Consider the following 14,236-nt stretch of genomic DNA (forward strand, 5'->3'; position numbering starts at 1 on the left):
ATGCAATATATTTGTTACCCTTCTCAAAAGTAGTTATTTGGTATGTGTGCATAACCTCTGCAAATCTAAAACTATGAGTACTTTCAAGAGAAGTGCTTTAATGTGTAAGTAAGAGTAATCTAGCCATATGCATTTTTAAAAACACATATACATAGGAAAAGGACAGAAAAAGAGGTCTGAAGCTTTGTGTGAAGGTACACACTTACGTGAAACAGTGCCTTAGTATATAAAGAGTCTTTGCTGAACCTTTAGGGGATCTGGCATGCTTCTAAATGGGGCTTTCATGAAAATTCATTACTTTTGTCTACCCATTTTAGCTTTTTTCATTTTGCCATGTGAATTTTTTTAAGTACAGGGGTTTGAACTCAAGATCTTGCACTTGCTTAAATGGTGATCTACCACTTCAGCTAAGACTTCAACCATTCTACTTTGATTACTTTTTGAATAGAGTCTTGCTTTCTGCCAGTGTTGGCCTGGACCACAATCCTATTTATACTTCTCATGTAGCCGGAATGATATGTGTGTACCACCACAGCCAGCTTTTTTTTTTTTTTTTTTTGGCCAGTCCTAGGGCTTGGACTAAGGGCCTGAACACTGTCCCTGGCTTCTCTTTGCTCAAGGCTAGCACTCTGCCACTTGAGCCACAGCGCCACTTCTGGCTGTTTTCTGTATATGTGGTGCTGGGGAATTGAACCCAGGGCCTCATGTATACGAGGCAAGCTCTCTTGCCACTAGGCCATATCCCCAGCCCACAGCCAGCTTTTTATTGGTTAAGATGGGGACAACTTTTTGTCCAGGTTGGCTTCAAACTGTGATCCTCCTGATCTTAGCCTCCCAAGTATTACTATTTTGTCATCTGTTAACTCACTTGTTCTTAAGCTGTCCAGAAGTCAGAGAACCTCCAAAGAATCAAAACTGTTTGCAGGATTTCATGCATGTTAGTATTGTAACTTTGAAATTGAAAATTAGTGGGTAATTTATTCTAGATCAAAAGTTATATCATGACAGGCAAGCAGTATAAAAAAAACTAAGTTTTAAGATAAACATAAAATGAGCATTGGAAAATTATTTTTATAAGAATTGGTAGAATTTCTCATTTAGAACATCTGGCAAACTACCTGTTCCATACCTAGTATTCTGCCAATAAATAATATGTTTGAAATCCCAACTTGATTCTTGAATATATTTATGTACTACATAAATTATTAATTAATGTGTTTTATTCTTTTTTGTTAGATTATGTCTAAGCACTTGGACAGCCCCCCAGCCATTCCTCCTAGGCAACCCACATCAAAAGTCTATTCACCACGATATTCAGTATCAGACCGGACCTCTATATCAGACCCTCCTGAAAGCCCTCCCTTATTACCACCACGAGAACCTGTGAGGACACCCGATGTTTTTTCAAGCTCACCACTACATCTCCAACCTCCCCCTTTGGGCAAAAAGAGTGACCATGGCAATGCCTTCTTTCCAAACAGTCCTTCCCCCTTTACCCCACCACCTCCTCAGACCCCTTCTCCTCACGGCACAAGGAGGCATCTGCCATCACCACCATTGACACAAGAAGTGGACCTCCATCCCCTTGCCGGGCCACCTGTTCCTCCACGTCAAAGCACTTCTCAACATATCCCCAAACTCCCTCCAAAAACTTACAAAAGGGAGCATACACACCCATCCATGCACAGAGATGGACCGCCACTGTTGGAGAATGCCCATTCTTCCTGAGTTTCTCTGAACTGGGAGGTCCAGTTTCCTAGCCCCAAATCCATTGCTGGCAATGGATGCACTGAATGTGCCAGCACTGAGGAGTTAAAATGAGAACTCCAAACACTAATGACTCTACTTCAAGATGCAGTATAAGACAATGAATTTTAAAGTAGTTTTAATTATGAAATGAAATGGTATTCCAGTTTTAGTTTATGGAAAGACTGATGTAGAGGAATTGGACAACTGATTGCACCTGAAAATCAATTGAAGGGACTTTTCATTGCCAATAAGCAAGTCCTTACTTTGTGAAGTGATCTTTATTGTTGAAGGGATGGGAACATAGTCTAGTGTCCAGCAGGCCCACATGATGACAGTTTTTATAATTCAAAATATTATGCACTTTTAAAAATTCTTAAACAGGGATTTTACTATCCTCCTTTGTTTTCCTTTGCTTTACTCTTCTACTTTAGAATATTTTCATAAAAATCATACAAAGGACTGTGAGGAAAGCTGTGGTACCTGACCTTGTTGATCTCAAGGCCCAGCACTGTACAGCAGTCCTGTTTACAGATTATTACAGTGAATTGAATGGGTACCGAGGCTTCACCAAAGAGGTACTTTTTGTTGTTGTTGTTGTTTTAAAATAATTATACCAATTTTAAGAACATTCCCCATCTGTCCCCTCACACAAACCATGGTGGTGTTGCCTTCAGAGGAGAAGTTTTGTGTCATTGACACGGTGGAAGAACTTTCTAAGAATTGTAACTGTCAAGTATACCATTTATATTTAGGAGACTGTTAACCTATGCTAGATTGTCACCCCCACCCCTTTTCCTACAAAGGTTTACTGGTAAAACATGTCCTGGCTCGTAGCTGTCCTTCTAACCATACTATGGAAATGCAAGCACCCAATGTGAAATGGAGCACTTGCTGGGCACCACTGACACCATTCATACTTTACTTGTAGTCAAGTAGTCAGCATACCTAGACTTACCTTCTTGCATTGCCTAGATCATGTGTATATAATGAATGTTATATAATATACCTGGCAGGTCTGTTTTAATTTAATTGAATAAAGATACAAATACTTTGTTTGGCTGGCATATATTAAATTATTATATGGAGAAAATGGTTGATTCTTTTTTCTTTCAGTTGAAACACACACACAAGCACTAAGCATAAAAGCACGTATTGTGGTACGCCCTGGTTACTATTTCTGGATATATGTATTAATCTTTAAAGAATGATCTAAAGTTGCAGTTTGACATGTAGGAAAATACTTGGTTAGAATAGGATGGATGTCTTTAAGCAGAACTTTACAGTTTGTTTTTATTTCCTAAGCAACAAGTATACAGTTTGTTAAGGTTTATATTGAGCATTCTACCTTGCTTGAGGTCTTCTGCTCTATAAGAACTATTCATTCTAGCACATCTACCTACATCATTGAAATCATAATGTGGATTATTCATTAAGCCTATGTACTGCTCTTCTAAGTCTAACAAATACTGTGACTGAAATGCATGCAACTTGTTGAAGAGAAAAATGTTTTATTATTCTCCACTATAATGTCTGTGAAATGTGAAGTATTCCATCCTTAGAGCGTCATCAGTATCTGCATGTGTCCGCTGAATAATGAAGCAACATTTCAGCATTTTTGTTAACCATGTGGTTAGAAGTGCCACATCATGGTGGAAACCTAGTACCATAATAATTTTTGTCATATTTATTAGAGCATTAACTGTACATCATGATAGTACAATGTATAGTCCTATAAGACCAGAAAGTATGTTAATTGCATCATTAAGCAGTCCATCCTATCATAGCCTGTCTTATTTATTTGTTAGAGTTGAGTCTTTTTTGTTTAGTATCCCTACCATTTCTAGAATAGTAGCTATTTTTTCTTGGTATAATGTCTCCTCTTTTAAAAGTGTCCTAAAATGTTGATTTCAAATCCCCTTTTGGATGCATAGTGTTCAAAAGAGCATTCATTTAATGAATATTATCTATGCCTACTTAGTATTGCTGCTACAGTTAATTGTGATACACATTCCAGAATCTCCCATGGCTTTTTATTGGGCCAGCCTAATTGTCTATAGGATTATCCTTTTTCTAACTTTTTGGTTATCCCATCCCTACTCCAAATGAGAACCTGAGAAAAGTCACATTGGAGTCACATTCAGTATCGCTGGCTAGTGTGTTAATCTTCAGTAAAGTGATGACCGCCTCATCCTATAAAGAGGAAAAATGGGTTGGAATTCTAATCATATTTCTCCCAAAGGGAACCATTCTTCTACCCCGTGGTTCTAGAAGACCACTTCACTGTGCAGCAGTTTTATATGCATTGTGAATAGAGGATATTTTTATTCTGAAGTATGACATTTGGGTAAAAATATTTTCTGTTGTAGTGGTAACTGAGTAGAAAAATGCCAGTTGAATGCCCTTATGTGGAGGTGAAAACTGTATCCTTTTTCTTACGTGAAACATTATCTAGCTAATAAATTTCTCCTTAGTAGTAACTAAAATGAGCTTAATCAGGGACAAGAAGTGGCAAAAAAAAAAAAATGCATTATTACAAAATTCGGCTTTTGAATCCAAGACATAAGGTAATCAGTGCAGCATGATCTTTTGTTACCCACATTCCAAAATGTGGAATATTGTATTTATCATTGGACCACAAAATGAAAGGAATATTTCAAGGCTGAATTTTTATTGACTCATAACTAATATAATAGAAAGGGAAGCTTTTCACATCTTAAGCACTTTCTAAAGCAGGAACAGCTAATATTTTTTAATGTATTCAAAATCTGAGGTCATATTTCTCATTCCTCCAACTGTAATTTAAGACTATAAATGATAGTCTTAAACAATTGAAAGTTTGCTTAACTAAAGGTTGTTGGGCATGGAGGTATGTATTTAGTAGGTTTTTATTCTGTAATTCACAGGTGTATTTTAATGAGTTGAGAGTATACACTAACAATCAGCAAAACAGTCTAGCAAGCAAGTACTATTTCAGTGGGAGGCTATATTACAGTTCCAAATTCTTCCTTAATGTCATTAGAAATCAGTTTCTCTATACAAAATAAAGATCTGTTGATATTTATTGATCATGATCTCTTTGTAATTCTCAAATTTAGATCCCTTCAGACTTTAATTTCATTTACTATGACAGCTTAAATTCAGATTATTTAGTGGCTCAGCAATATAAATGGGAGAGAGTTGTCCCGATCTATTAGTGTTGTACATACTGAGGAAACTTTTTTTTTTCAGATTCAGAAACAGTATAACCATTTATTTCTTGGTATTCTGCTGCTGTAGATAGGTTTACCTATTCCTTTGACCTATATTGTGTGACTATTGAGTATTGCAATTGTATTGAACTTTATTTAATCTTTACCATTCAATACAAGGTTAATGTTGGTTTGGCTGAAAGAGAATTATGCAGTAAAATTACAAGGGTAATGATGACTTTATTCAGTATTTTCTCCTTGGAAATATCTCATTACAAATCACTTCATAATCCCCTATACATGAGCCCATGAAATCTGAATTCTAATTAAGAAAAAAAGCATGAAGTCTATGATTAAATAACAAAAGCACTTGTACCTTCTCTTATAAATTTCATGCCTTATTTTCCATTTATGACACCGTAAAGTGCATTTTCTGTCAACTGTGAGCAAATTTCCCTTTTGCCTTTAATGAAAATAGTGCATTAAATAGCCAATTGCTGCAGAATTATAAAGCGAGATAGCTAAAGGTGAGTCACACTGGACTGTCGCTCAAAGGATCAAGATGCATAAAAATGAAGTTACATGTGGTGTGGCTTAGAGAGAGCGCACCTGTGTCAGATGCATGCCACTTTCAGTAGCTGCCAAATGTGCCTTTAATTAAGAACATCTCTTAATTTTTTTCTTCAGATCAAGTCAGCATTTGGGGGCGGGATTAGGGCAGGGGACTTTGGGGTGCAAATATCTGGTGAGACAACCAGAGAATTTGTTTGTCAAAGTGACATGTATAATTTTAGTTGAGATGTGTCTGTGTACATATGTGTACTTGACTTTGTTTAGTAGCACGGTTATTTGCTAAGATAATTGTCAAAAAATGCTCTGTCAGTCTTACTTTGATGTAAGAACGAAGTGTGGTCTATACATCTAATATGGCCTTTGTACCTAACCATGTTTGTAGGTAATCTTTGTACTCTGTGTGCAGCAGTATTTGGTTTGCGTTTAAAGTGAAAATAATGGCTGTTATTTTTTTGGCATTACTAAGATAAACTGAAAAATAATAAAGAAAAATGCCTTACATAGCCCACAAGTGTATTATTTTTGCATGTGTTTATTTGAAAGTTCAGTTTTTAAGTCAACAGTGATTGTTATTTATTTAGCTTAAACTTTCCTTGGAGAAATACTTTGCATTTTATCATGGTTTTGCTTTGAAGATATTCTTTCTGTAACAAGTCAGTGTAAGAGGATAAAAGACATTCCATATTTTCTAACGTGTCACATGCCAGGATTGTCTTGAGTGGCAAGTCCTCAGATTAGAAGTCTGTAAGTGAGACTGGCACCAGTGGCTCACACCTGTAAACCTAACTGCTCAGGAGGCTAAGCTCTGAGGATCATGGTTTGAAGCCATCTGGGGCAGGAAATTGCAGAAGAAGCCAGAAGTGGAAGGCTCAAGTGATAAAATGCTAGCCTTGAGCAAAAGGAGCTCAGGGACAGCGCCCAGGTCCAGAGGTCAAGCCTCAAGACTGGCACCAAAAAAAAAAAAAAAAAAAAAAAATTGTAAGGTGGCCTGTGTATACCTGGATGAGGTTATAGAGAACAATTATATATTCAAAAATTTTAGAATATCTAAGTTCTGGCAGGCATTTGGCTGAGACTTGCTAGAAAGAATGAGACAATTTGACTCCAAAACTCTTCCTCGGCTTGGCATGCACAGATCACAACTATAGGAAGTCATTCAGAATGGACTAAATAATGTAGGAATTGAAGAATCCTTAGAAACCCCAAGCCACCTAAAAACAGATGCAGGTGAAGCCTGGAGAAGCCGCCTGACTGGCATCATCTGGATGGAGACCACTGACTGTTCATCTCTCCTATTTGCAGGGCCTCTTGCAGGGATGCCTCAAATGAACCGGTGATTCCCCACCATCACTGCTTCCTGTTGTGGGGTTTTTTCTAGTTTAATAAATATTTGTTTTATATAGGTTCTTTTGGTTTGCCACTGTGAAATCCAAGCATGTTTTACTGATATATTATTGTAGGTAATCAATTTAACATAGTGTTAACATTGATATTAATCAGACTTCTGAATTTGCTCTTAAACCATTACTTTTGAGGTTTAACCAGATGACCTTTTTTTCCCCTACTTATTTTAACTATGTTAGGTCATCTCAGATTGTAGGTGATTAAGTTTCAAGAGCAAGAATAATGGAGCCAGTCCCACAGCTGAGACAGACTTTTTGCAGATTTTATAGAATATAATTCCAAAAAGGCAGTTTATGTCCAGTCTGACACTTTAAGATTCCTGATACATACTGGAGACAAGGAAAATCTGCAGTCTATGTGGAAACTAATTTCTCTACATTAATAACTCAGCAAGAAAGGGAAGAATCAGAAGGAAAGATCGGAAAGAAAGGGAGTAATGTGCTTTGGAATCAACGCCTGTTCACGAGTGACTTGGAAGAAGCTAATGGTCTGTTTCTCGTCTATACTTACCTAGGACTTCTATGAAATATAAAGGTAAATATCTGTAAAGCATAATTCCTTTCCTAGTGTAGATGCTCTTAACAGATGATAAAGTTATGAGGGATATATTTTCCAAGTTTGCCTGATTTTATAAAGCTTTTAAGAGGCTATTTATCTTGGCTTGATTTTTATTATTTATTTGTTGTTGGTTGTGGAGCTTGAACTCAGGGCCTGGGTGCTGGCCCTGAGGTCTTTTGCTCAAGGCTAGCTCTACCACCCTGGGCCGCCACTGCTCCACTCCCAGTTCTCTGGGGTTAGAGATAAGAGTCTCACAGATTTCCTGCCTGGGCTGGCTTTGAATCATGATCCTCAGATCTCAGCCTTCTGCGTAGCTAGGGTTACAGGTATAAGCCACCAGCGCCTTATGTTGACTTGTTTTTTTAAGGTGTCCTTTGCCATTTATCATCACTTAAATTGATTTTGTGTGACCTTGCATTATAAGCATTTGATAAGGACTCATCTAACTATCAACAAATATTTATTGTTTCAAGTACAGTTCTGGTTTAAGAAATACAGCAATGAACAAACATCCATCTCATGGGATTTATAATCTAGTGAGATGTAGACAGCAAGTAATAAACACAGTGAATAGGATATTAAACACTAGAACGTTATAACTGCTATCAAAAAAAAAAACAAACCATAGGTGACTGAGAACGGGGATATGGGAAGGAATGGGCAGAGTCTGCGTTAAAAAAAAATAATATATATATATAGGCTCGTAGGAAGTGAAGGCATGAGACATGCAAGTATCTAAGAAGAATTTGCCAAGTCAGAAAAATGAGTTCAAAACCCAAGGCAGGAACATAACTGGTGTATCAGGAAAAAGGCTGCCTGTGTGGGGAGGAGAATGCATGTAAGTGGACTAGAAGGAGGCGCCATCAGGCTTAACACATCTAGTTCAAAGCACTAAAAGCTGTTGTAATGATTTTGACTTTTGTTAGAGAGCCTTTAGAGATTTGAGTAGAGAAGTGGTGTGATCAGATTTTTTCTGGCTACTCTGTTGAGAATAATGATAGGTTAAGAGTAGGAATAGAAAGGCCGACCCAACAGGTAGTGGAGGTGGTTAGGAGGGTTCAGAGTAGGGATATATTTGGAAGACAACCAACTTACTGATGGACTGGGTGTGGGGTAAGAATTGTCAAGGATAGCTTCAAGACTTGGTTTGAGCAAATGGAAGGGAAAGTTATGACTTGAACCCAAGTTTGAACATAAGTAGATCAGATATCTTAAAAGAGATCAAAGAGGCAGTTGGAGATGTTTATCTAGTTTGGAAAGGTCTAGACTAGAGACAATAAAATTGGTTGTCACTTTTAGAGCCAATTTTTTTGTGTGATAATAGGGGTCAAACTCAGGGCATGCTTGACACATACTCTACCACTGAGCTACATTCTTAGCACATAAAGAATTGACCCCCCCCCCAAAAAAAAAGAATTGAACCCAGGACTTCATGCATGCTAGGCAAGCACTCTACCACTAAGCCACATTCCCAGCCCTATCTAAACCTTTAATTCAGTAGGATTGAAATAGTGTTCAGGATTCTGCACCTTTACAAGAATTCTCATGGAGAAGATACCAAGAGTAAATCCTTGGAGGAAGTGAAGAGTAGATGTATTTTAGAAAGATGTATTTTAGAAAACACCTTTCAAAGGATTTTACTTGCAATCAATTTTTCAAGTCTCAGAATAGATTAAACTATCCCTATACTCTATACCCTATATCTTACCCCTGTGCCCTAAAGTTTTGCTCCAAAAATCCCTAGTTCTTAAACCTTCCAATTCTGGTTAGGAAAACAAGAGGGTTCTTGTTTAAGTTTGCATGTAGATCCTACAAGGCTGCAAAAGTTATGTTATAACCTGACCTACGCAAAAACCACCATCTTTTGGTGCAGTTTTTCCTTTTGCTTATCAAACTAAACACTTTCTGAAGATATTGTTGGTCTCTTGTGTAAAGTGCACCTCTCAATGTGGCTGGAGCTCTCAAATACAGAGGTTGTCAAATTCCCACTCCAAATCCATTCCTAGTACAGCCTTACATTAACTATCACTGCCATTACTGAGGATCCTATGTCCTCTGTTAAGTTATGGTACTACCTAGAACGAAAGTAAAATGAGGCAGGACAACAAACTGGCAACTAGGTTCTGCTTAACTAGAGTTTCCTAGTGCTAGGTACTGTGGAGGTAGCAGTGTTGGCACAGTGAAACTGTTTTCTGAAGACAATTGTCTTTTATTTCCTTTGTGATACTTTTTCTTTAAAAAGGTAAAAGGCTGAAGATAAAATGATGACCTTGAAGCTCTTTTTCAAATTAAGAGTGGAAAATATTTTTTGTAGCCCTGTACCTATTACAATACCATCATTAAAGTTGGTATCAACCATTTATTGAGCACATACCAATCAATATACTCTTCTAGAGGTGTAAGGTCATTTTTAAAAGATAGCATAGTTCTTGCTCTTGAAACTTGCTAATTAGGAAGGTACTAAAATATAAGCTAATCATATCACAAGAGGTCCCAAGAGGCCAGGCACTGATGGTTCACCCCTGTAATCCTGGCTACTCAGGAAGCTAAGATCTGAGGATCATGGTTTGAAATCAGCCTGCACAGGAAACTCCATGAGACCTATCTCCCATAAACTACTCAAAAAAGGTGGAAGTAGCACTGTGGCTCAAGTGGTAGAGCGCTCACCTTGAGCAAAAGAAGCTCAGGGACAGCGCCCGAGCCCAGAGTTCAAGCCCCAGGACCAGTGAAAAAAGAGAGAGGAAGGAGCTAGAGAGCAGGCATTAAAGCAAGAGTCAGCCTCGGGAAAGATTATGGCTAATGGGGAAACATAAGCTCAGTGTAGTTGAGTGTACTGTATCGTTTACATTTTTATTTAAGAGGTTATGAATTCTATTTCACTTTCCATGTCCAAGTGATTTGGCATTATACTCTCCAGCAGTGCCCCCAAACAACTTTGGCCTAATAGAAAAAAAAATCTAATTTCAAATGGATTAATTTAAGGGAAATGAAAACTTTGGCTTAAATGCTACAAACTTGAAAAACATGGCAGTGATCCCTTCTATGTTCTAGATCCCTATTGCTCAAAATGCTAAAGGAAGAGTTCCTAATTGATTAGCAAATCAGGAGAAGACTATTGGTAATACTTAGAAGTTCTATTTTATCAGACTGTGTTCACAGAGAAGCAGTATACAAAGAAGTCAATTTGAGTACTAAGACTGAGTGAATGGAAGCCAAATACCCTAATTTTGACAATTTCTTGGGAATGGGGACCAGTAATTTAGACCTATTTTTTCCTATTAAGAATCTAATGTTTGGGGCCAGTTAGGAATTTTCATTATCTGTGACATGTGGAAACAACACAGAGCTAAGCAGGCTTTGTTGAACTATTCCTTTACATGATCTGTAAAAGCTTTGTTTTTTTACAGCTTGGGGAGGGGGGGAGTGAAATAATGTATCCCTGAGTTTTTATTCTGACCTGGTGTTTGTGGCAAGCATTGTGTGTGTGAGATATTAAAGCACCAGTGCTGTTGCCATCTTCTGTCCAGACTGAAGAAACCCTTTTTAAGATGATGTGGCTAAATCAGTGCCTTTTTTCCTAGATACTCTGATTCTAAGCATGTATGACTCTCAGGATTACCAGTGGATCTCGAATACTGCATACTCCGTAAAAGAAAGACTTTTCCCATCCTTAGCACAGCCCACACAGGGATAAATGTTTCTTTGTCTCCACTCCCATTTCTACAGCAATCATCATTCCCTTTCTTGATTTATTTCTATAACCATGAAATAAGCTTGGATCCTCTGTATCATGATTTAAGCACAAAGTACTTGTAACTCAGACTTTATATGTAAAATATATTTGGGTTAAACCCTTGCCTGCAAGGGATGTTATATATTAATTACTTTGAGGATTTTTGAATAACGTGGTAAGACTCAACTGGTCCCTGACATAATTATATGTCTAAGCACTTAGCAATGGATTAATCAGCTACATATCTAGGAAGCACAAAAGTTACATCCATGTTAAATATGAACATACTCAAGATGATGCTAGGGGAATGACTTCAAGGTGCAAGATTTTGTTCTTACAAACATTTATTTTCCTCCAGATTTATTGTGTTTTTCTGTAATGATGTGAAAAGTCTTCAGTTCCCTTTTCCCAAGTGTTGATGTTCAAAAAGCCAGGTCTTAACCATAGACTAATCTTCATCTCTTCATGTCTTGTATGTTGATTTTAGTTTCATATGTAAGTATTTATATTAGTCTTCCTTGGGGATTTATACATTGATATATATATATATATTCCTACACAGATATATACACGTTTTTTAATCCTCATCTTACCACTTGACAATACAACTTTTAAATATGTTTTACACAGCTGTTCCTTGGTCAAGGTCATTTGCAAGAGCAAGTCGGTTTCTGAAGAAATCTTGTTTGGTGGGTGAAGGATCCATTGAGGGATTCTCATTAGTTTTTTCCCTGTATTCTGATCCACTGGACCTAAAATCTCAGCACACAGATAAAGTACAGGTTGATTTGGTTTTAATTGTTTTCAAATATTTTATCTATCCAAATTGTTTTGCATTTGTAAAACAGTTGCCTCCTAGATTTGAAATAAATCTTACTCTCCTGAATTTTAAGGCTCAGGATATGTGTTACCTAGGATTTGCAGTGAACATAAAGAGAATATCTTTCTAATGCCTCCTCAGCACAGTTGTGACAACTGCATATGTCCATGTAAGATACCATGTAATTACACTGTAGTAAGGGAAGAAAAACTCAGAAAATGCAATGAAGTAACTACACCACAAAAATACCAAAGCCCTAAAATTAAAATGGATAGAACTCAACCGAGGCTATTAGGACCTTCACTGAATCTAGGCATTGCATTACAAACTCTTGCTTTTGCTTGTTTTCATTTTTAAATGAAAGGTTTATTGAAGCCAGCCACATAAATATGCTACATTTGTTAGAATGCAGAAATCAGTACAGTGATCAGATTGAGGAGATACTATATAATCTCAGCCACCACAAAGGAAACCAGGGCCAATCAATAGTCAACAACCCAAATCAGTCCATCTGAGTCCCCAGTCGAGGATCATTCTTCCTTTAGATCTTGGTTAAGCCAGCGAGTGATCCACTCCAGCTCTGCACCTTCTCCCGTTTGTTCATGTCAGAAGTCCCTGGAGGGAGGAGGCTTTCTGGAAATAACCTCTGATCAGCTAGACTGGGGCCCTTTCCCTAATGTAAACTCTGAGCCAGGATGGGTAACACTAGCCCTGTGGCCAAGAACCAGTATCAAAAGACCTCATGCAGGATGTATGAAAGTGATGCGAGACAAGTTCTTTGTCCAGAGCTCCTGTGCAGCCACACAATTTCTCATATGCTGAGGTTGAGTCAGGTATGCGTCCCTGTCCACCTCTGTGTACATTCACTACTGTGAAAGTTCTTTCACTGTTGTGTTGGTATATTTGTTGTGATTCTTTACTTTTATTAGTTAATTATGAGTCTGTTATATACTTAATTAGCTAGCCAGATTCAAACATCCTTTTACATTATTCAAGAAAAGAAATTGGGTCCACACACAGACTACAATCCTGATTATGTGGAGACCTGATGGCTGGACTAGGCATGTTCACTTTGTGCCCTGCTATGAGGTATCACAGATGAAGTCACAGCTGCCCTCCATGCCTTGACTTTGGTAAGGAGTATTTCTGTGCTGCATCTCTCAACTCGAATACATCTGGATAGGGTGATGTTCTCTTCCTCTGAGGGACCCACTAAACTCTCCTTTTGAAAAGACTTCCCATGCCCCTCTCTAACACTCAGAGACCTCTCACTTCTCAGTACTCCTGCCTACTTCCATTCAAATCACCCCTAATCAATACAGTTTTGCCCCAAATGCGAGGAGGCTATATTTTGACCATTTCATTCTTTGCCTATGCCTTCTGTTCAGGAGCTGGGAATGCCCACCTCTTTTGTTTTTTCAGGGGCAGCAAGTGGAGAGCAGGAACTGAATGAATTGGGCTGTAGTTTCTTCTGAATTATTCTTGCCCATGAAAGTTTCTCAACAGAAAGTCATGAATCAAAACTTAAAAATCATCACCTCACATTTCCCCTCTTATCTACATCTGGTCTCTCCAAAACCCAACACGTCACACTTCGGTGTTCCCACATGCAACTGTTCCGTGTTTACCTGGAAATGGGAAAGCTTTGATGTCACCACCAGCCCCAGGGACCACAGAAATCTTCACCAGATGCGTTCCCATTTCTGAAACAAATGCCAAAATCGCCCTGTCTAGTTTTTTAAAGTCCATAGACTCCACTTAAATTTTTTTTAATTGCTCTTCTCACTTTCCTTCTCTCCAGTATCTGAATGCCTTTGCATTCTTAATATTAACTAACTACAAATGAACTAATGGCTAACTTGTTAATCCTTTCCAAGACTACCATTCTACTGTCACCATGACTGAAAGAAAGCTCCTTTTCATCTTTTTCTTTCCTTTTGTTTTTTGTTTTTTGTTTTTTGCCAGTCCTGGGCCTTGGACTCAGGGCCTGAGCACTGTCCCTGGCTTCTTTTTGCTCAAGGCTAGCACTCTGCCACTTGAGCCACAGCGCCACTTCTGGCCGTTTTCTATATATGTGGTGCTGGGGAATCAAACCGAGGGCTTCATGTATAGGAGGCAAGCACTCTTGCCACTAGGCCATATTCCCAGCCCTCCTTTTCATCTTTTTAAAGTCGACTTTAACTGACCTCTTTGTAATGTTTAGAATGTTAT

General features: G+C 38.0%; 2 protein-coding genes across 4 annotated transcripts in view; one reads left to right on the forward strand and one right to left on the reverse strand.

Annotated features, from left to right (window-relative positions):
* Positions 1 to 6,009, forward strand: part of Sos1 (SOS Ras/Rac guanine nucleotide exchange factor 1) — a 117,748-nt gene extending 111,739 nt beyond the window's left edge. For all 3 annotated transcript variants that reach the window (XM_048353084.1, XM_048353086.1, XM_048353085.1), the window contains one exon: positions 1,237 to 6,009. In XM_048353084.1, the coding sequence (XP_048209041.1) occupies positions 1,237 to 1,728 (492 nt within the window). In that variant the 3' untranslated portion in view covers positions 1,729 to 6,009. The remainder of the gene's footprint in view (positions 1 to 1,236) is intronic.
* A 4,303-nt stretch (positions 6,010 to 10,312) lies between these two features.
* Arhgef33 (Rho guanine nucleotide exchange factor 33) overlaps positions 10,313 to 14,236 on the reverse strand; it is an 83,281-nt gene continuing 79,357 nt past the window's right edge. Inside the window, exon 20 of the mRNA XM_048353087.1 lies at positions 10,313 to 11,957. Within this exon, the coding sequence (XP_048209044.1) occupies positions 11,828 to 11,957 (130 nt within the window). The 3' untranslated portion in view covers positions 10,313 to 11,827. The remainder of the gene's footprint in view (positions 11,958 to 14,236) is intronic.

Source organism: Perognathus longimembris, chromosome 8 (assembly GCF_023159225.1).
Source record: "Perognathus longimembris pacificus isolate PPM17 chromosome 8, ASM2315922v1, whole genome shotgun sequence".
Lineage (NCBI taxonomy): Eukaryota > Metazoa > Chordata > Mammalia > Rodentia > Heteromyidae > Perognathus > Perognathus longimembris.